Source organism: Centrocercus urophasianus, unplaced genomic scaffold (genome assembly GCF_019232065.1).
Source record: "Centrocercus urophasianus isolate 14NV4802_14NV808 unplaced genomic scaffold, USGS_Curo_1.0 seq_11, whole genome shotgun sequence".
Classification (NCBI taxonomy): Eukaryota; Metazoa; Chordata; class Aves; order Galliformes; family Phasianidae; genus Centrocercus; species Centrocercus urophasianus.
This window is the reverse complement of record NW_024884253.1, coordinates 26,773,867-26,794,577: the sequence shown is the minus strand read 5'-3', so window position 1 is coordinate 26,794,577 and position 20,711 is coordinate 26,773,867. Positions and strand designations below refer to the sequence as shown.

General features: G+C 43.0%; 1 protein-coding gene across 3 annotated transcripts in view; it reads right to left on the bottom strand.

Moving 5' to 3' along the window:
- Window positions 1-20,711, bottom strand: part of ZNF704 (zinc finger protein 704) — a 79,516-nt gene that overhangs the window by 12,796 nt on the left and 46,009 nt on the right. For all 3 annotated transcript variants that reach the window (XM_042839922.1, XM_042839920.1, XM_042839921.1), the window contains exons 3-4: window positions 6,510-6,613; window positions 1,946-2,178 (exon numbers count right to left, since the gene is read on the bottom strand). In XM_042839922.1, coding sequence (XP_042695856.1) covers window positions 1,946-2,178; window positions 6,510-6,613 — 337 coding nt within the window. The remainder of the gene's footprint in view (window positions 1-1,945; window positions 2,179-6,509; window positions 6,614-20,711) is intronic.

The following is a 20,711-nucleotide window of genomic DNA, read 5'->3' as shown; positions in this document are numbered from 1 at the left end:
TAAACCGTGCTTCCATTTCTGACGAGTCCAACTGCATCATCAGACTTTAACTTTCATTTAAGAAAATAACGGATAGAAGATCTGGTGGGGAATTATGGGGACTACTACCTTAATGGGAACTTTTAAGCAAGTAAAGGCTTTAAACCAAAAGAAGGAAAATTCAGGTGAGATGTTAGGAGGAAATTCTTTATTCAGAAGGTGGTGATGTACTGGCACAGCTGCCCAGAGCTGTGGATGTTCCATCGTTGGAGGCGTGTGAGGTCAGGCTGGATGGGATCCTGGGCAGCCTGAGCTGGTGGGTGGCAGCCCTGCCCAAGGCACAGGATTGGAACTGGATGGTCCCTTCCAACCTAAGCCATTGTATGATTTTGTGATTCTTACTGGAATGTGGTTGCTAATGTGACATTTTGAAACACGCAATGGAAAAAACTTTCATGAGTCGAAGTAAGGTTATCAATTGCTATTTCCACACTTATTCCTTTCGATTTTGAAGCCCTAAATAAGAATTAACCCGAACATTTTCATTTCAGTTTCTAAACGTGTGAAGATGTACTCAGATAAAGTACCATGCTGGGATCAGAATTAAAAAAAAAAGTGCAGGAAATGCAGTTAAACTGTAACAAAGTTTGGCAGGTAATGTTATTATTTATCAAAGTTAAACATTTGCCATTCAGAGCAAAATCCATGAGAACAGGAAGAGACAGTGGAATGTATCTGTGGTGAGTACATAAATAGAAATACTCACAGGCAACTTACATAACAATAAAGATGGCAGCTGTAAAACCATCTGTCTAATCATGGCCCAACAATAGCAGTGATGATAATAAGCATCACTTCAATTGACAAGTAAAAGGCAAAGCAGCGCTTCTGCATTCCTACTCCTCCTGTCTCACACAATCCAAAACTGTCTGCTTTAGTTTAACAACCAGCTCCAACTTCTGATTTATTTTAATAAATGTGTCCTCCAAAATATTTTCTTTCCCTTTCAGAAAAAAGCAAAAACATTTAACCACCCCTCTCCCACAAACAAGGGCAGAACAGCGTTGGTCAGCAAATAAGCAACTTCTGGAGCAACAAGATAAATCTGAACACGTTTAAACAATCATTAGAACTTCCTCCTGCTGGTGGTGAAGCAATTAACTGCCCCAGACTGAGTCAGAATCAGTGTCACTATGGAAGAATAGATTCTTTTTCTCCTCCTTGCATAAAGTCCTTTCCCATCTTGCTATGCAAAACCTGTCCTGTTGTGTTGGGAGGGAAGAGAACCTGGACCAGTGCCATGTCTTTGTTTTCTTTTTCTCTCCAAGAGCAGCCTGCTTGCTAGCATAAAGGTGCCTTTTGGTTTTTTGGACTTTTTTTTTTTCTTTTTTACTCAGTGTTTTATTTAGTCTGCTTTTGCAGACTCCTACCAAGGATGAATTTGGCCACTGCTAATGCTGTATCAAAAGCCATCAGGTTTGATCTCCCTCTCCTTTTTTCACCCCATATGTTTGTGCAGTGAAAGCATCGCAGTATTAAGGTATTTGACACACTGTCAGACAAACAGCACTTCCACAGAACAAGAAATATCAAGGCCACGTGCAGCCTTCGTGATGACACATAAAGGCTACCTGTTGCATCCTTCACACAAAGAATCTGCCAAATTGGGGAAGAATCCCTTGATTGGCCAGAGGCAACGCATTCTGGAAATCACTGTTTTCTGAGCAGGAGCATCAGCAGAACCTCACCATCTGCTAGCAAATATGTGGTGCTGATGGCACGTGCAGCAGGTGACTAGGCTGAGCTAGGCACAGTGACTAGGCTCAGTACCTATGTTCACTGAATGCCAAGGAGGGAATGCATGCATACAGAGCTCTCTCTAGGTGAGGTGTTCCTTTCTCACAGCACAGTAAGTCTACTGACACTGTATTTGCCTATGGGCATGGGAATTTAACAGGAGGCTAACCTTCCTCTTCCTAGGGATGGGTTCATCAAAGAGAAGGTTGCTTGTTTCAGCTTCATCAATGCCATCATCTGGCTGGGAAGGTGTTCGAAAAGCTTTAAAGCTGTCAGCTGACAGAGGTGGAGATGGGGTGGATGGGTTGGACTGGTCACTGGGAGCATTCCAGCTCCAGTATCCACTGCTGCTGGTACTAGAAGGCACAAATCCTCCTTCTTTCCAAGATCCGTTTAGGGATTCTGTCAAGAACAACAAAAGCTGTCATTACAACAGTATCACCTTAGGGCTAAGGAGTTCTTTTATCTAATGCTTAAATACAATGTTAGCAATTAACTGGATAAAGAAATAAAGAAAAGTGAAAGCCTTGGACGCAGAGAGGACAATTACATCTATCCCACAGCACGCAGATTACATTTGTCAACATCCAGATTCCACACCTGATTTTGTAGTTTAGAAAAAAAAGTATTTTTAAACAAATTCTGGGCAAATAACCTGCTTTAAAGCGTAAACAGCAACAAGCACTCAGATACTGCATGCACAATCAAGGAAAAACATTCAAATACATTCCCAACTATTAACCACAAACACACAACTGCAGTGGGATGTAAGGGCAAGCTCCAAACCACTGCACCACAAAGAGGAGAGAGACCCCAGGAGGAGGACACAAGTTGTGAGCCCCAGGACACCAACTGCATCTGTGAAAACAGAATCATCATCCAACTACTGAAACACCACAGGAGACCATAATTGCACTCTCACTGCCTTCTTATAATCTGCCAGTGTGCGCACCTCCATCTATTTTGACTCCAGTGTAATGGAGGTGGTACGTATCCTCAGAAGGATTTGCCTTTTTTAATACAGGCGTGGGGTTTCAGATGTGGCTTTTGTGGCCCTGGATTGCTTTTTCACCTATCTGCTGCACGTAGCCCTCCCTCACTGCAGCAGCTACCTTGGCATTAGGTTGTAAGAGACCCCCAAGCCCATGGGTCACTCCATGACGTGGCAGGTGGGAGTAAAGCACTGCCTTTGCAGTCCGAGGCATGATTTGAGCTGTATTTCACGTGCTGAGGTCCTCAGGAGCTAAATGTGGCATGTCACTCTTCTTAGCCCCTAAAGGGCCTCTGGCAGGAGAGAAACGCAGGGGTCACCAGCAAATGTGTGGACTGAGCACATCCAGCAGTGCAATGCCAGACACCATAGGAAGCTTCAGGAAGCATCTATGTGCACGTGTGCATGGATGGTTTGGTGAGCTTTCCCCAGAACTCAGGCATCAGGAGTTTACCCAGTGGCACCACAGGTGTCTGAGCATTGTGCAATACCCAACTTCAGAGCTGGCAACGATGTAAGATTTTAGCTGTTGAAGAAACATTATTCATTCTAAGTGCAAGACGGAGTCTTTTCAAGTCTCTGCCTGCTTTTAAGAGTTCTGCAGAAGTCACTCCTTCATTCCTTTCCAATTTCTTACAGTTAAATTTAACTAATGACATCAGCAAGAAAAAATAACATCTGCCAACTGCTACCAAAGCCTTACCCCAATCTCACTTAAACAAATGACTGTTATGCCTGGTTCAGTTGGTTTTGGATGAAACCTTTAATCATTAACATCAGCTGCTCATAAAACTGAATTTGGTGCTTCATCACGTAAGCACACATGTAAGAATACCTCCTTGCACAGTCAGTAGCCAAATCCATGCACTTACTGACAGAGGGCACTGATCACAAACCCCACTTTTCCTGAAAAAATAAATCCTGTTTGCAAAAGGACATATACATTTCCTGTAGCTAATAAGTAAAATATACGAAAATGTAATGTTTTGACTCACAGCTACAGACTTCTGAGTTTTCACATGACTGTAATCGAGGTAGGCTTTGCTTCTTGTAAGTATCTGTACTTGAGCTGCTGGCCAAAGCCAAGAAATACATCTGGTATCAACTTGTGAACTTTGCATAGTTTAAAATTTCCATTTGTTCAAATAAACAAAGGAAACAGCACTCTCTCAACTACTACTTTCTGACACATTTACAGTGGTACTTTGTATTCTCAGTGTTTCTAGCTCCTCCTCACCTTACTGAGAAAGAGATTTAGATCAAGAGAACGCCTTAAAAGTAGTGTGTGAAATGAGAATAAGGCTGACAACAGGAAAAAAAGAAAACAAACACTGGTTCTCGTTAATACCAACAAATCTGCCAATGTAAAGGAGATCAATATATAAATAAATGCAACTTACTCTTACTTTGGTGCTCTTTTCACATTGCTGGAGTTGCGTGAAAGAGAACCAGACCAAGCATTACTCAACTGCAGAGAAACAAGGGCCAAACTCTGATCCAATTTATGTGGGCAATCACACCCAGTAATTCCAGCAAAGAATGGATTTTCACATTAATGCCAATATCATTATTTTGTTTTACTTCCAGGCAAAATTCTAAAGAGTTTATTTTAAAAGAAATCCTCCTGTAATTACTGCTGCTTATTGCCTCTTTTGTGAGGGGAAAGGATGTACAAGGAATTCATCATTACTAGGTTTGTACCTCATACTGCTAAGAGCAGAGCCCAGCCTTGCCATACCAAGTGAGTTTTAAATTATCCAATCTTTGCATTTTTATTGAAATCTTTAGTAAGCTTCAACTTGGGAAATATTAAGATATTCAGGGAGAACGTGCTCAACAACAGCTTCAAAATCTTGTCTGACTACTGAAAATATCTGTATTGCTTTTTCAGGCTTGTCTTCCCAGATTTCAGGCAAGATGCAAACAGTCTATGTGAAGAATATCAAATCAAGCACTCCGCCTGCATAAAGAAGTATCAAATGCATCCATCAGCTACCATTTAGTTCTTAGTAATTCAAAGAGGCTTCTTTGGGAGATCTTCCCAACCAAGCCATGCCAGCTAATGTGCACTTTGGGAGCTGCCACCTGCTCAGCCTGACGGAGGTGACTGACATCGCTCTGCCCCACAAGCAGCACCAGACCATGACAGGGTTGCTAACAGGACCCCAGTGTGCCCCAGCTGCTCTGATCCCACAGGGCTGCCACTGTCAGAGCTTCCTCAGGGCTCATCACAGTAGTGATGAGCAATAAACAGTGCTGGTTTTAAACACCTGGAAGGTGCATGCCACAACACAGATGGCATCTGTGGCTTCTCACAGCTACACTTCCAGCTACTGAGCTAAATGGACAAAGCTTACATTTTCTGCAAAGAAATGAGAAAAAAAAAGAAACAACCCATAATGCTCATATAAATTCCTTTAAAACTGGGGCATTCCTCAAAGATTACACTTAATCATAGAATCTTAGAGTCATGGAATGGTTGAAGTTGGAAGAGACCCCTAAGATCACCTAGTTCCAACCGCCTGCTATAGCCAGGGACACCTCCCTCCAGACCAGGCTGCTCACAGCCCCATCAGCCTGGCCTTGAATGCTTCCAGGCTGGGGGCATCCACAAGCTCAGCTCACTGGGCAACCTGTTCCAGCATCTCACTACAGTCGCAGTAAAGAATGCCCTCTGAATATCTAGTCTAAATCTCTCCTCTTCCAGTTGAAGACATTTCCCCTCATCCTGTCACTACCTGCCCTTACAAAGTCTGCTAAGTATAATGCCTTTCAGAGGGTCATCCCCGGCAACAGTGAGACCTGCAAAGAGTACATTCCTATTAACTACAATCTGTAAGTATTCCTCTTAGCACTCATTTACAGCAGGAGTACAGTCAGCATCTATTTTAAAAGCTGCAAGTGAATAAGAAAAGCCAGCGTCATACAAACAATGCTGATACATCCTAATGAGGGGTCCTCATTTAAGATTAGTCCTTAACATGTATCAGTTTTAACCACCTCTTGTATCTCCAGCCAAGCTTTCACAGATTAATCACAATTCCTTAGCCTTTCTACTATGATCACGTACTTCTTGTGTGTTTTTATCTGGGTGCCTCGTGTTACACCATGAATTAAGCAGCCTTGTAAGGGGTTATAGGTCTGACAGCAGGCCCCAGAGCTGTAGAGAGCACATATAAACTGGGCAGGAACTGCAGACCCCAGCCTTAAGCAGAGCCCTGCCATTGCAGGCCGGTACCACACAGATGTCAGACAAGGGCTGCAGCCCACAGACTCCTCAGCTCATCACAGAGCTGAGGAACAGCCCATCTCAGTGCTGTATGGGCAGGAGCAACTGCTGGTACGTGTACTGTGTATGAGCAACTGCAGACACACCGTTCAGACAGGCAGAGCCTCAGTGAGGACAGAAGGCTCCGTGGCACCTGTTCCCCCTCCTGTCCTCCCTGGTCAGAGGGCACCTCCCACCTCACGGAGCAGCTCACTGGGAAGGAAACACTTCCTTCTCCTTTCTGCCCATCCTTTACCCATGGCTTGCACCTTGGTGCTATTCCAGCATCACTACTTTCCAGCCTCTCTTGCCTTCTCCTCCACTGCACTGCAACTCCTGCCAACCAGCTCCCAACGCTGCTAGCAGACCGTTATGCCAGCAAGCAGAGCCACTCTTCTCCTTTCAGCTCCCTGCCCCCCTGCACCAGCTGTCCTCCATTCCCAGGTGTGGCTTTTTCAGCACAACAAGGCTTACCGTTGGGCCGGATGGGAGGGCTGCGAACCAAAGGGCTGGTGGATAAACTGGTCAGTACCATGGCTGCTGTCACTTTATCCATGTCCAATTCTTCCGGAGATTTTCTAGAAGACAGCAAAGGGAAGGCAGGAGGCACATCAGCAACTGTTTCAATCGTTAGCATTCTGGCCATTGAACACCAAACCAAACCCTAGGACAGCAAAGCACAGCGACCAAAGCAAGCAAGATACTGCAAGATTTCCTCCTCCATCAACCTGAACACATTAAGCACCCACTTTATGCAAACCAGCTCACTGTTAATGGAAAATGCAGTAGAGAAGAGAATATGTCTTCAGAGAAAGTTGTCAGGATTACTGTGATCCTCCATTAGTTTGACTCTGTTCCCTTTTCTCAGAACTGCAGCTATTCACATGCTAAAAGCATGCACTGCTCTCCGCAGGAACCAGAGTGGAGGGATGATGTTTTTATTTTGTTGCTCCATTCTAATACTCTTAGCTCTCCAATACCTTCTCTAATCCTAAATTTTTCCTAATCAGACTATTAATTATTTCAAACCCACACACGCAACCCATGCTCTCTCCACCTGCACTGGCCTTTGGTTTTACAGCACCTATTCAAACACCACCAGCCATGAGCTAACAGTGACTGCAGAAGTGATGCTGCAAAGGGTGGTCCTTGCCTGGCCAGCAGCCTCAGCACCTGAACTAATTCAGCTCATTACATCGGCAGAAAACCGATGCAGACAGCCCATGTCAACACATCCAAACAAAACTGCCAAACCAGCAGGTTCAGCAGACTTTGGCTCCCCACTGCCTTAGGACAGGGGAATCCAGGTAGCTTGGTCACCCAAAGGAGCAGGACGGGGCTGCAGCCCCCTTTCAGGAACCCCACCCACTGTTCCCACTTGCTTCCAGCTGGGGTACGCCGAGATGGCACACAGAGCTGTCTGACACTTCAGATGCTGACTTTATCCATCTACCTGTGTGCAGCAATCTCAAATCAAGCAAAGGGCTCATTTACAGGAAATTATGCTATGATCCAAACCTCCTGATATTCCACTGAGTAAATCTCAACTTGCTCCACAAAACATTGCCTAGCTGCTTTCTGGATGATGCATGGAACCCTGTGGATGTCCACGAACCCTTCCATGCCAGAGAACATAGCTCTTCATGACTGTCTTTCCTAACACACCAGTGCCTGGAACTGGATGCTGATGATTGATCCTGCTCCATTCTTGTTACAGCCACAGAAATCCCCCCTTTCATTCAGCCAATGTTTTTGCAAAGACCACAGCAGCCATCATCAAATACAAGAACAGGTTTCAGATGCCTTCTGTGACCAACGAACACCTGAGCCCATCACCCTTCACTTCCTCTTGCCTGCAGTGTCACTTAGAATGCTGAATTCCTCTGCACCCAGCAGACTTTTCCTCAGAGATGACATGGAGATACTGCACTTCTGCAACAGATGAGGAAGAAACTACCACAGGTTCTTGACATGCTGGGAAAGCCAACCCCCAGTGACATTGATTTCCAACAAGACTGCCCTGTGTGTGGCAACAGGATTAACGTGCTTCTCTCCAGGCCTCTGCAGAATTGCAAAATCACGCAACAGCACTTGCTGCAAGTATTTGCCAGTGGTGTCAGTATTTCGGAGTCTACAGACCCAGAGCTAATCCCAAACACAAAGTTACTCCACATATTCTATACATTTAACTTTTTCTGGTTCTTCTGTGTTGCTGCATTTGTCTTCTCTCGGTGACTCACAGTGTCGCTTTCAAAATCCACCCTTTGCTCCGGCCTGGTGTCAGTGATGCCCCAAATTGTAAGCAAGTGCATCTGTGCACAAGATGAACATTTTCACATGTAAGCAAAGGCCAGGAATAGCCACGAGACCTCCCTCCATTTCTGAATGCCCTTGCAGTTACAGGAATGCTTTTCTTTTACCTGATGAACGTAACATTTCAATATGGAAAGCCCAAGTAAATACAACCTCACTACCTACAACCCATTTTGAATTCCAGCCATTTTCACTACTTCCTGCTCTTCAGATGCTCTCAGCAGCCCAGCAATGATGCACTCTTACTTCCCAGCCACAACAACTGCAGCAGCTACAAGTGGAGCCTGATGTGAATCCGCTCCCAAACACAATTCTGCAGTTTGGCTAATAAATGTAAACAGACATTGCATGCGTCATTCAGCCAGCACTGCTGGAGGAATAGCAGCAGCCTTCAAGACACAGGCAAAGCACAGAACTGAAGACAGGAACCACTTAAGCCATCTGCATTCAGTCAGCATCACGCTGAGTCGAAATCTTGAGACTGCCCCACTCTTTTCCAGCTTTCTGTGCTGGAAAGCTGAATCTGCACACAGCTGTTCAACAGTGTTCTCAGCTGGAAGGAGAACTGCTCCATTACAAAACGATTGTTCACAAACCATTTATTCCACTATAGCTAATGTGAATTTCTGCAGACTGAAGTTATAATCTCTGGCATTGCTTAAACAACTATTAAGTACAATGAAACCTAAATCAGTTGTAAAATCATCTTAAAATAGTCCTTTTCTTTAATGAACGAGCTCAACTTAAATTTAGATGCTATCCTTGCCCGTTAACAACTTCAGTCTGTCTTGCTGATGAATCCACCACTTTTTTGAAAGTCGTTTAAGAAACTCCATCTTTCTCAGAGCAATGTGAACTTAAGATCCAAAAGATGAACAGAAAAGGGCAAGCCCAGGGCCAGGCAAGTGTCCCAAACCACCTGCCTCTCACTGATGGCCAGGGTCAGCTCTGGATGAGACTTCTGGCAGAACCTCCTGCCGCACCACCACAACCCCACGCAGCATCTGCAGTCCCTTGCAAGCCCTCATTTGGGTTTTAATGCTGAGCTGATCCACTTGAGCCTCTGAGGGAGGTACTCCCTTTTGTTTTTGTGTTTTTTTGACTGGTCCTCTCAAAATGCCCCTGAAGGCAGCCATCAGCCAGAGAATCAGGAGGCTGACACAACATCCAGCATCCCACTGTCACATCCCACAGCTGACTCTCCCAAGGATCCACGATTCCTCATGGGACTGAACTCTACTACTGAATGCTACTATGCCATTAGCTGGACACTGCTCTCCATCCAAAACCCAGCTGACAGGAGTGGGTCACCACTTCTGTTGGTGAAATACTGTATGAATATGCACGAGTACCTGTCACAATCAGAAAAATAGTTCAGTATATTGGAACTGCTCTCTCCCTCCCATAGTTGCTCTTCTAAATGTTCATACACAGAGCCACCTTTAATTATTACTTGCACCACCTGATTATAAGTACATGACATTGAGGTGGTCACACCGAGCACTGTATCAATACTGACAGATAAACAAGTTGTTAAAAAGCCTTTTGCAGTGCAAAAATATAGTTCGTCATATAACAAATTGTTGTAATCAGTGTACTAGGAACAGCAGAAGTTCTGAAAGGAGGGAAAATCCTACATTACATTCGAGTACAATCAAAACAAATTTAAGTTTCTTCATCATTAATGACAAAGGCAATATGCTAACAAGGAAGCAGCAAGACAAACAACGCATGTGGCTGCAGCTTCACATATCTGAAACAGCTAGAGACCTACCACACTGTGCTGAAAATGCTATTAACCCTTGCAATAGCTTGTATTTACAATAATACTTGGTTACCCTTGATGAACTCAAACTTCTGACAGTACAGATAAATAAATAAACTGATTTTGCTAGCTGCTGATGTTTCTGATGATTTTGTTGATTATGAAAAGTAAAAATTAACCTGCTTTATAAAAAAGGGAGATTATTATCCAAAGAATAATTCACAGAAACACAGTCAGAGGTCCCGAGCACTCAGTGGTAACAGTTGTGACTTCTCAAAATGAAGCAAAACAGAAATATTTTCAGAGATTGTATTAAATAACTACAGTGCTACAATGATACTTCTTAAAACATAAGGGAGAGTTACTATTTACACTGAAAAGAGAACTGCTGTTTGATATCTGAAGCACAAACACAGCAATATGACACACTAATTAGAAGCTAGGAACTTCTGCTTATGCTTGTATTGGCCACACATGCAATTATCCTTCTTCACACTAACTTTGCAATATTTGCAGGCTAGCTCCCATTTCTGTGTCTTTCTTGGCTGTTCTGCTTATACACAAGCAATTCTTTAGGATGCTAACAGCTACTAGAAACTAATTATGATCCAAGTCCTTATTACACAGATACAGGAAATTTTCTTCTGAAAAGCATACTCGAAATTCTCAAGGAGAAAAGAAAAAGGCATCAAAGGCCACCTCAAAGCACTCCACCTCCCTCAGGCTGATCTGATAGACCCTGGGATTCAATTATTCAAAGCGTCCTTGGAAGCCTGGCTGGTCTTTTAGAGGCTGAGCAGATTTTATTGAGTTATCAGTAGAGCAGATACTGACTTTCTATCTGGACCATAATGGTTTAATGACAATAAAGTGCCTGCAAATCAGTTGTACCATATGGGAGGCATTTTTCGCAAAGTGATTTTCAGCATTTTGGAACAGAAAATCTGTTTAACAGGAGAACTGCAGGGAAAGAGATTGGTAACAGAGCGTTTCCTGAAGTCTTTCATGTTTCCTCACATCAGACAATGCAATCACTTTCCCTATGGCTCTGAAAAAAAAAGAAAAAAGAAAAAAGAAAAAAGAAACAAACGACTCTAAACTCATATATTTTTCTAGTTATCCTTTCTAGCTATCCTTAACAGAGCTAAAACTTAACAGAAAACAACCCATCAATTTCAACAACCATTTCAGAGATGTAGATAACCATGCAACCATGAGCTCTCAATTCCATGAGCAGCTGATATACCCCTCCTTGTAGCAGGGGGAAAATATCTCTCATACAAGTCCTTTTTATCACTGCCTCCTAAGAGCCTCCTCTGACTTCTTAAAGTTAGCTGAAGTTTGCAACGCATTCAGATGGGAGCAGGACTGAGCTCTAGGTCTCCTCATCTGATCTACACCATGTGGAGCATCAGTGTGATGGAGTGGGCAGTGGAACACTACTGTAATTACAGAATTGTAGAATCATAGAAATTGTTTGAGTTGTAAGAGGTCTTTAAAGACCTTCTGGTCCAGCTCTCCTGCAATGAACAGAGACACCTATAGCTCAATCAGGTTGCTCAGAGCTCCATTCAGCCTGACCTTGAATGTGGCCAGGGACGGGGCATCCACCACCTCTCACACCACAGGGCAACCTGTTCAACTGCCTCACCAACCTCACTGTAAAAAAGTTTTTCCTTACATCCAATCTGAACCTCCTCTCCTCTGGTTTGAAACTATTTTCCCTTGCCCTATCACAACAGACCCTGCCAAAGAGTCTGCCCACTTCTTTATTATATCCCCCCTTTAGATACTGAAAGGCAGCTCCCAGGTCTCCCCAGAGCCTTCTCCTCTCCAGGCTGAACAGCCCCAGCTCTCTCAGTCTGTCCTTACGTGGGGATGTGTTCCACCCTTTTGATCATTTTTGTGGCCATCCTCTGGCTGCATTCCAACAGGTCCACATCTCTCCTACACTGAGGACTCCACATCTGGACGCAGTACTCCAGGTGAAGCCCCATCAGAGCAGTTGCCCCTTGGCCTGTTGGCCACCCTTCTTTTGATGCAGCCCAGGATACAGTTGGCTTTCTGGCCTGTGAAGGCAAATTGTTGGCTCATGTCCAGTTTCCCACCCACCAGCAGCCTCGTGTCAGGGCTGTGCTCAATCCTTTTATTGGTAGTGGGAGTTGCCATGACCAAGGTGCAAGATCTTGCTTTTGGCATCACTAAACTTCACTAAAAACCCACTGCTTGTACCTGTCTAGGTCTCTCTGAATGGGATTCCATCCCTTGAGCATGTTGACGGTACCACACAACTTGGTATCACCTACAAACTTGCTGAGGGTACACTCAGTGCCCCTGTCGATATCACTGCTGAATATATTAAAGAGCATCGGTCTCAGTACTGACCCCTGAAGGACATCACTCATCACAGATCTCCATCTGGACACTGATACATTGACCATCTGTCTCTGGGTACTACCTTGCAATCAATTCCTCATCCATCAAACAGTCCACCCACCAAATCCACATCTTTCCAATCTAGAGAGAAAGATGATGTGGGGAACCATGTCAAAGGCCTTACTGAAGTCCAGACAGATGGCAACAGTGGCTCTCCCCTTGTCCACTGACACAGTTACGCCATCATAAATAGCAACAAGGTTGGTCAGGTGTGACTTGCCCTTGTGAAGCCATGCTGGCTCTCTGGTGTCACCTCCTTCTCTTCCATGTGCCTTAGCACAGCTTCCAAGGAGGATCTGCTCCACGATCCCAGCACAGAGGTGGGGCTGACAGGTCAGCAGTTCCCTTTGTTGCCTTTATCTCTAATTCTCACCCATAGGCTTTTGACTTGCTCGTGGCCATCCTTTCAATAGCTCTTCACATTCTACTTTTTCCCAATGTACAGAGGAAAGCTCCCTCACCCCCTACTCCTTCCTTTCCTGTCCATTCTGAACAGCTTGTAGCCATGGAAAGCCATACCCTAGTAATGGGAATCATCCCACCAGGTTTCAGTGATGGCAATAATGGCATGGTTTTCTAGTAGCACAGTGGCTTCCAGCTCTTCCTGATTGTTTTCCAAGCTGCGTACACTGGTGTAGGGACATTTCAACTCCACATCCAGCTTTCTTGTCTTCATTCCTTTTGAGTATTTCCCTTGAGTTTCCTTGTAATTACTGACTGTTGGTAAGGTTGACAATTTTAACAATTTAATTCTATTTATGTAGAGTATTAAGAAAGCCAAATTCAACAATGGAAGATAAACTGTAGTTGGCACAATTTTATATATTGAAAATGTTGATCCAATGAATAATTTTTCTTTTCAAGCAACCCTGATTTAACAGGAAAACTCATCTTGCCGAAGAGCCCTGAGGGCAACAACAGAAGCTGAAGTAGGAATATGACGCAGAAATTGGCCACTTCAAAACAGAGCAATCAAATAAACAGCAATCACTTCATAGGCGATGAGTGCAAAGCAAAAATTAAATTCAGAAAGGAATAATAGAATCCTGCAGAGAACTGTTTTCCCTTCCAGTCATCCACAATCCTTGAAGATTTTCTGGGAAGATTTTCTGTTCCATCACCTCCATGTTAAAAGGCCACTTGCTGGTGCAGTAAGTAAATCAGCCTCTACAAATCACTTCTTAATAGTGCCTTGAAGCAACAGACCAGTTATTCCAGATATTATCCAATCTATTCATGTTCATCCCTTCTCTGCCTTTGCTTACTGCTGCTGTTCAAGCTTGTTCAAAGGCATATCCACTTTCATAAATGGGATCATTTCAATGGTACTGCTTACAGGATAGTAAATTTTGCACTTCTGAGTATAATGATGCACTCTGTGGGAAGAGCTGCTGGACCACTGGCTACAGCACCCCTGAGGCTCCTGCTGTGGGAATTTTGCCTTTCCCAAAGGCAAATGCAAAATACCACACCAGAAACATCTTGTTCATCTTTCTTTACCCCCTATCAATAGTCAGCAGCATGATTCTCATTTTAAATGAATTCAATTGTAACATTCCCAAAATGTTTTGTGCTATCAATGCCAATATACAGCCCCAGCACATCTATATGGAGCAAACATACCAGCTACTTGCTTAGCACAATTTATCTACAAAAAGTTGCCCTTAGTCAACCTTAAAGAATTATTTAACTACCTTCATGCATCAACATTTAGCTTTTCTAAAATAATATATGTTTACAAAAGACTTTACAAAGCCTGCAAGTCTCCAGTCCATTTATCCTCATTTCTGCTCACCAACAACTAAAATGAACAGGATGGCGAGCACTTTGCTCACCAAATCTGATCAGTTTCATGGGGTAAGAGTCAGTTACTCTTCACTGTTAATATTTACGTGTTTCGTCATTTTTATTATCCATGTGATTCTTTTTTTTTTTTTTTTTTTTTTTTCATCTGAAAGTAAACAGGATTGGAAAGAAGCCACTGCTGCAAGGCTGTCTACTGCTGCCAGTGCACTGAACAAGATCTGAAGAGCAGAGACAGAAATACATCTGGGATGTCCCTCTGCTTCCTGGCAAGGTAAAACATTATAACTCAACATTAAATTGTAGTTTCTAAGGCATGAGCCAACAAGTCACAGCACTATAAAGCTTCCAGGACCATCCTTGCTACAGAAGCAATCCAGAGACACACCTCAGAACTGCTTGAGTTTTGTCCTTCTCAATCCATTAACAACCAGTTATAGAACAAGACAGGCATAAAACTAGCTCATCTTGTCCTCTCCATTTCTGCCTTCCTTTCACTGATATGTCCTTGGACCAATTATGCTCCCCGTTGATAAGAGCACATTCTCCATGAACAGAGCTGTTTCAAGTGTTCCTGGTATGGTTTTACCCACACCTTCTGCAAGGACAGGAGTGCTTCCCTGTCTACGGTTGGACTCACAGTGATAGCTCAGTCATTTGTAACAAGCACTGTAACTCCACTGCCATTTCTTTCATCAGTTACTTACTGCAAAAGAAGTTGGAATTAGTAGGTAATATTGAACTTTTTTCTCCCTTTTGAGAGGCTGCCAGGAACGTCTCCATAAAAATTAAAAGCAGAAACTTCTTTATCTAGAACAGCCCATTACTGAGATAAGAGCTCTTCCACATATTTTTCAGGAAGGCCAGGAAAGTACAAGCTGCAAATACCAGGCATACATAACCCCACATTTATATCTGGGGCCATTTGGTTCAGTACTCTGCAGCCAGCACTGACTGATTCAAAGGAAGCTGCAAGAGAGATCCTACTGTGATAACCATTCCAGGAATTATAACTTTCCTTACAATCTGTTAACAGATTCAAAAACCATAAACAAAATACTCCGTATCTTCCAGTGCATTTGCATTCAGCTATAGATCTGGATGCTTCTTTTCTGCATTATCTTCCTCCTCTGCAAGCTGCCCTCCTGCCTGGGCTTCATTCATATCCCATGTCAAGGAGCCCTGCAATCTAGTCACATTACTAGATGAATATTACCTTTTGTCAGGTTTGGTTTGGTTACTTTTCTGATTTATACTGTTTTCCCATTACCAGACAGGGAGAGCAGAAGCTGCAAGTGCAACTTTTGCTCATTGCTGCTTAATTTCCTCCGATACATTCTCTTTTTGAGGAGAGCGTACAGAGCAACTTCAGTTTTCCTTCATGCCAATGTTCATCAAGCCACAGATTAGGATATGCTGCTGAGGACAAGGAGTTCAACCACGTCCATTGATTCTATACCATGATGTGTCAGGAGAGAGGGAAGCTAATTTTCTGTCTAGTTAACGATGTGCACAAAAGCTAAAGAAGAATTAGGTCCTTATGATTTAGGAAAAAGAATGCTAGATTACAGACTGAAATAGGTATTAAAAAAAACCTCTCCATATTAAAAATACATTCTGTAGTAAGTAAAATCATGCTGCACATACTCCACACTCCGTAATTCCTTCCCAGTGTATAATCTCATTCCAGGTCACATGTACTTTACCATTAAGCCTCATATTTACAACAGATGAGAGGTTCCAGTTGTTTGGTTAAAACGCACTCGCAAATCAAACTTCACGTTGTGAATTGATGAAGTATTAACATCATATCGTCAGGTCCGGCCAACACAATGTGTCTCAACAAGGGCACGTGGTTTTTGGTCTCTCAGGAAACAAACAGCACACAAACATCTCTTCTTTTATAAGCTGACATGTATTTAGCCAATCTTTCCTCTTGTCTTTAAAGCAATAGGTCGACCCTTTCAAAGACCTCACTTAACAACTTACTTTGTTCCATAGCACAAACTCACACATGGTCATCTCACCACAGCTGAGATCAGTGGACTTGAGATCAGCCTTCTCATATCCCACAACTTAAAATATTTTTTCTTTACTGCACTGATAATAACTAAAGATATTTTAAAAATTGTGGATATGAAAACAGGCATGGCAGAACAACTGAAATCTGACAGGCATTCAAGGAGATGAGGGACACCTGTCTTGTTCTTGGTTTACAACTGCCTTTCCAATCTGTTGGAGTTGGCTAATTTTTGACTCATTAAAGCTTGGCTATAATTTGGAACTGTTCATCCTGGAAAAGAGGAAGCTCAGGGGAGATTTCATCTGCCTGTATAAACACTTGAAGGGAGGGCACAAAGAGGATGGAGCCAAACTCTTTTCAGTGGTACCTCATGCCAGAACAAGAGGCAATGGGCACAACCTGCAACAAAGGAGGCCTCATACGAACATGAGGAAGCACTGCTTTACTGAGAAGGTGATGGAGCACTGGCTCAAGTTACCTAGTGTGGAGTCTCTGCCTTGGAGATCTCCAAAAGCAGCCCAGATGTGGTTCTGGGTCCCTTCTAACCCCTACTGTTCTGTGATTCTGCTTCTGTTACACACTGCCTGGTTCCCTTTTCTTTTTTTTCTTAGAGTGGCATCCATCTGTATTTCCCACATCTGTCCTTCCTCAATCTCACTTTTAGAAATGATGTTCTTCTTAGGGCTATTTGTTAAATGCCTCTCATAGTCAAAAATCACAACCCAGGGTTGTGCTTTCAGAACACCCTATGGACACATGTCAAAAAGAGCGAATTGGACCTGATGCTGGAATCTACCCCTGTAATCGACACCACCACCACACCATTTTATCAAATGATCAAAAATCAGAGGTTGCACAGTGAAGCAGGTGGGTGGATAACACACTGTTTGAGAACAGGGGAAGAGTTTATCTTCAATAATCTGCAACTGGCAATTCCGAAAACACAGCTTCCAAGTGACAGCGAACTCAAAAAAGCTGGCAGCAGTGATTACCATCCGTGATCCCACCAGGACAGTGGCAGATCCGGGCAAATCCAATCTGCAAATTTCTGCTTCGACATTCTTTCTGAATATGTATGATAAGACATCATTATAAGAAAAGATGATCACAACCAATACGTGTATTTTGAAGGAAGAGACACCTTTAAGAAGTGTAGAGATGTTACGGAAACAAAAATGGATGCAGAACTACAATTAATTTTTTTACCTGATAAACAACCACGAACACACAAAACTGAAGAGAGATGTCAGCAAGATTTATAAGTACTCCTGATCAAAATGATTCTCCAAGGTCCTTTTAACACTGAACCTTCACTGTGCTTTATTTTTTAATTATTTGAATGCCTTCCACTTAAAACAATGGAACTGACATAATACACAGTATGAGAAGAACAAATTTGGTTTAACTCTACATTCACCTTTAGCATTCTCATCCTAAATTCATTCTTTTTTTTTTTCCAATTATGGGAAATTGACTGAACTGTGACCTACAGCTATCAAAAACAAATTAAGGATACATCAGCCAGCCCTTGCCTAGTTCCAGGTCTGCCTTGTTCTCCAGTTCTTTTTGTTAGGTGAAAACACTTCCCTTGTTAACACATATATGAAGTCGTAACACTGTTCTACAAAGTGAGCAATATCAAATTTGTTCCTGTAGATTTTTAAATTACATAGCAGAGTAAGTTGGTTTTTGTTGTTGTTTTTTGCTTGTTTGCTTTTGTCTGGAAAAATGCTGCTGTAACAAATAGCAAAAGTAACAATAACCATGATGTAAAGTTGCCAGCCATTTGCTGTGAGTCTGATATTATGCTCATGCTACCCAGTCTCAAGTTCATAAAGTTACTCCTGATACTGAGAGCTAAATGAACAACAGTAACCTTCACCTAAAGAAATCATAACAGAGATTTAACTGTCATGTTAACACATGGTGTTAACACCATCTTCATATATCCCTCTGTACTGTTCTACAGAAGCTGTGTTCTACATAGAATTACAGCCACACGTCATCATTTACCGATGTCATATTTAATATGGAGCTCTGAAATGTCCAAGTTACAGCTGATACTATTAATCCTTATTTCTACTTTTAAATACCAAATATTCCATTACAGAATTTGTCTTCCTGTATCCACACAGAGAAATGTGTTCTTTGCCTCTGTTAGACATTTTTCATCATTTTTCATCTCTTTTTTTCTATTATCAGACTGTTAGCACTGGCATTACTTCTTCATCTTCACATAACAAACCTACAAGTGGCTGAGCATTCAAAGCCCTATGAAAAAGAATGGGAGTATTTAAAACCATATAGGCATTGACATTCAAACTTTTCCCTAGAAGTGTTTAAGTAATTCTTCTCATCCACAACATGGTGAACGCTACCTCCTTCTCCAGAACACAAAGACTGAGAGGAGAAATGTTAATAGTTAAGATAACTTCATATCCACTTGAAATGTAGGCTTGGAAAACAGAAAGGATCTGTGAATGTGCAACATACTGCTTAGCATGCTGCTAGGCAGACACTCCATAATTTCCATAATTTCAAACATCGTCTCCTCTTTAGCTCCTCCTGACATCTGTCCTTCCGATTTGTGATGCCCTGCTCCAGTCTTCCAAAGGTCCCCTTTTACCTGCACGTTGGACTTCCCCTATAACACCTGACTCGTACACCCACCAAAAATTCTGCTGCAATTTAACAAAAATTCAGAAAGATTAAAGAAGTAAAACCATTGATAAATCTTGTCATAAAATAGATGAAGAGGAGTGAGAAGCTCTCAGTTGAGATTATCCTCTACTTTGACCTCACGCTCCCTGCAGCGCTTGCACAAACTCAACCTCCTCCTCCTCCCCCCTGTCCCGGGAGCTATTCAGGGCAAAGGAGATATGACCCTAATGGACAATGAGTTATTTCTCCATGGATAACTATCTGGAAATGATGTTCACCTGACAGCAAGTTTTAATAAGACACAAACCTGATCATTTCCAGAGACAGATTACATCACTATCCTGTAGCTGTGTTATCTGCATTTTGTGTGACCTGCAGCTCTGCAGCTACACAATATCTCTGCAGAGCGTAAGTGTGCTTCAGCAATTTAGCATTATATAAGGAATAATCTATCTTTGGAATTTCCATCATTTGATTTCTTTTTTTTTTATTTTCAGAAAAGTTAAGACAGCTGAGTTCATTCCTTCTCCTCTGTACTTCTCAGTACAGAATAAAAAACTCCAATGCAGCTGTAAGTCCCCAGCAGGACTGCCAGCACAGCCTGACCACAGCCTGCTTTCTACCCTCACCCGTTGGCTTTTCAACACAGCACAGCTGTATTTTGTCCCTCTCTCTACAACATCTTCTCATACTCTGAGAACCTTGCTTCTCTTCCTTCCCAAGCACTGCTCTGCAGGTCACTGATGCCTCCTTCTTTTCTTCGCCTTACTGAAGCGCAGAGTCCTTAGAAAACTTTCCATTAAAAAAGAGATGGATGTAGGGAACCCTTCCTGAGAACAGCATCTATCCTGATTCCCACTCAAGAAGCCCCTTTTCCCTTCAGCTGCCTGACTCTGGAAGCATGGAAGAAGTGGTGTGCCCAGTACACAGCTCCCTGTACAATGGGGTTGTTTTCCACCACATACACAACAGGTCTTTGCTGTTCACACAGCAGATCTGAGCAGATGAGCAAATGTAGGCCAGCATCTTTCCTTGCAGCATGCTGCGAATGAGGAAGCGCAGGTTGATCCCTTCAGGCTGTGCCATCTCTGGCTTGTGAAATTCTTCCTCCAGCTTGTGCCAAAGCTGTTGGCTCAGGAACTTGGGAGCTGGGTTCTCATCCTGGGAACAAGCCCTGGGAGCCATCTATGGGAGCAGAAGACTGACATGAGAGTAGGATGAGAACAGCTTGCAAATGGAAACTGCGACCACACAGCACAGCACTCTTCCACCCCAGTGCTGATGCTGTCCAGTATTTTGTAAATTATCCCAAACCCTTTCTACAGGAAAGGATGCTGCTCTTATCTAGCCTCAGTGACTGCGGCTGGAGCTTCACGAGTAGACCACATCTCACTTCCCAGTTTGCATGATCTGAACAGCACTGACCACAGGGAGCAGACAAAGAAACCAAACTGAAAAAAAATCAGAATGCTTCAGGCATCACACAGTAAGTAAGAAAGGAAAACACAGCCTCAGACTTGGGACTTCAAGAACTTTGGGACTCATAATACAGACAAATAAAAGAGGTTAGAACAACATTCATGAGAAGGAGCTTGGAAAGTGGCCTTGTGTGCTTTGGGGGTGCTGCTAACAGTGAAGCAAGCCAAAGCAGAGCCTGCTGCAGCGTCTGCAGTAT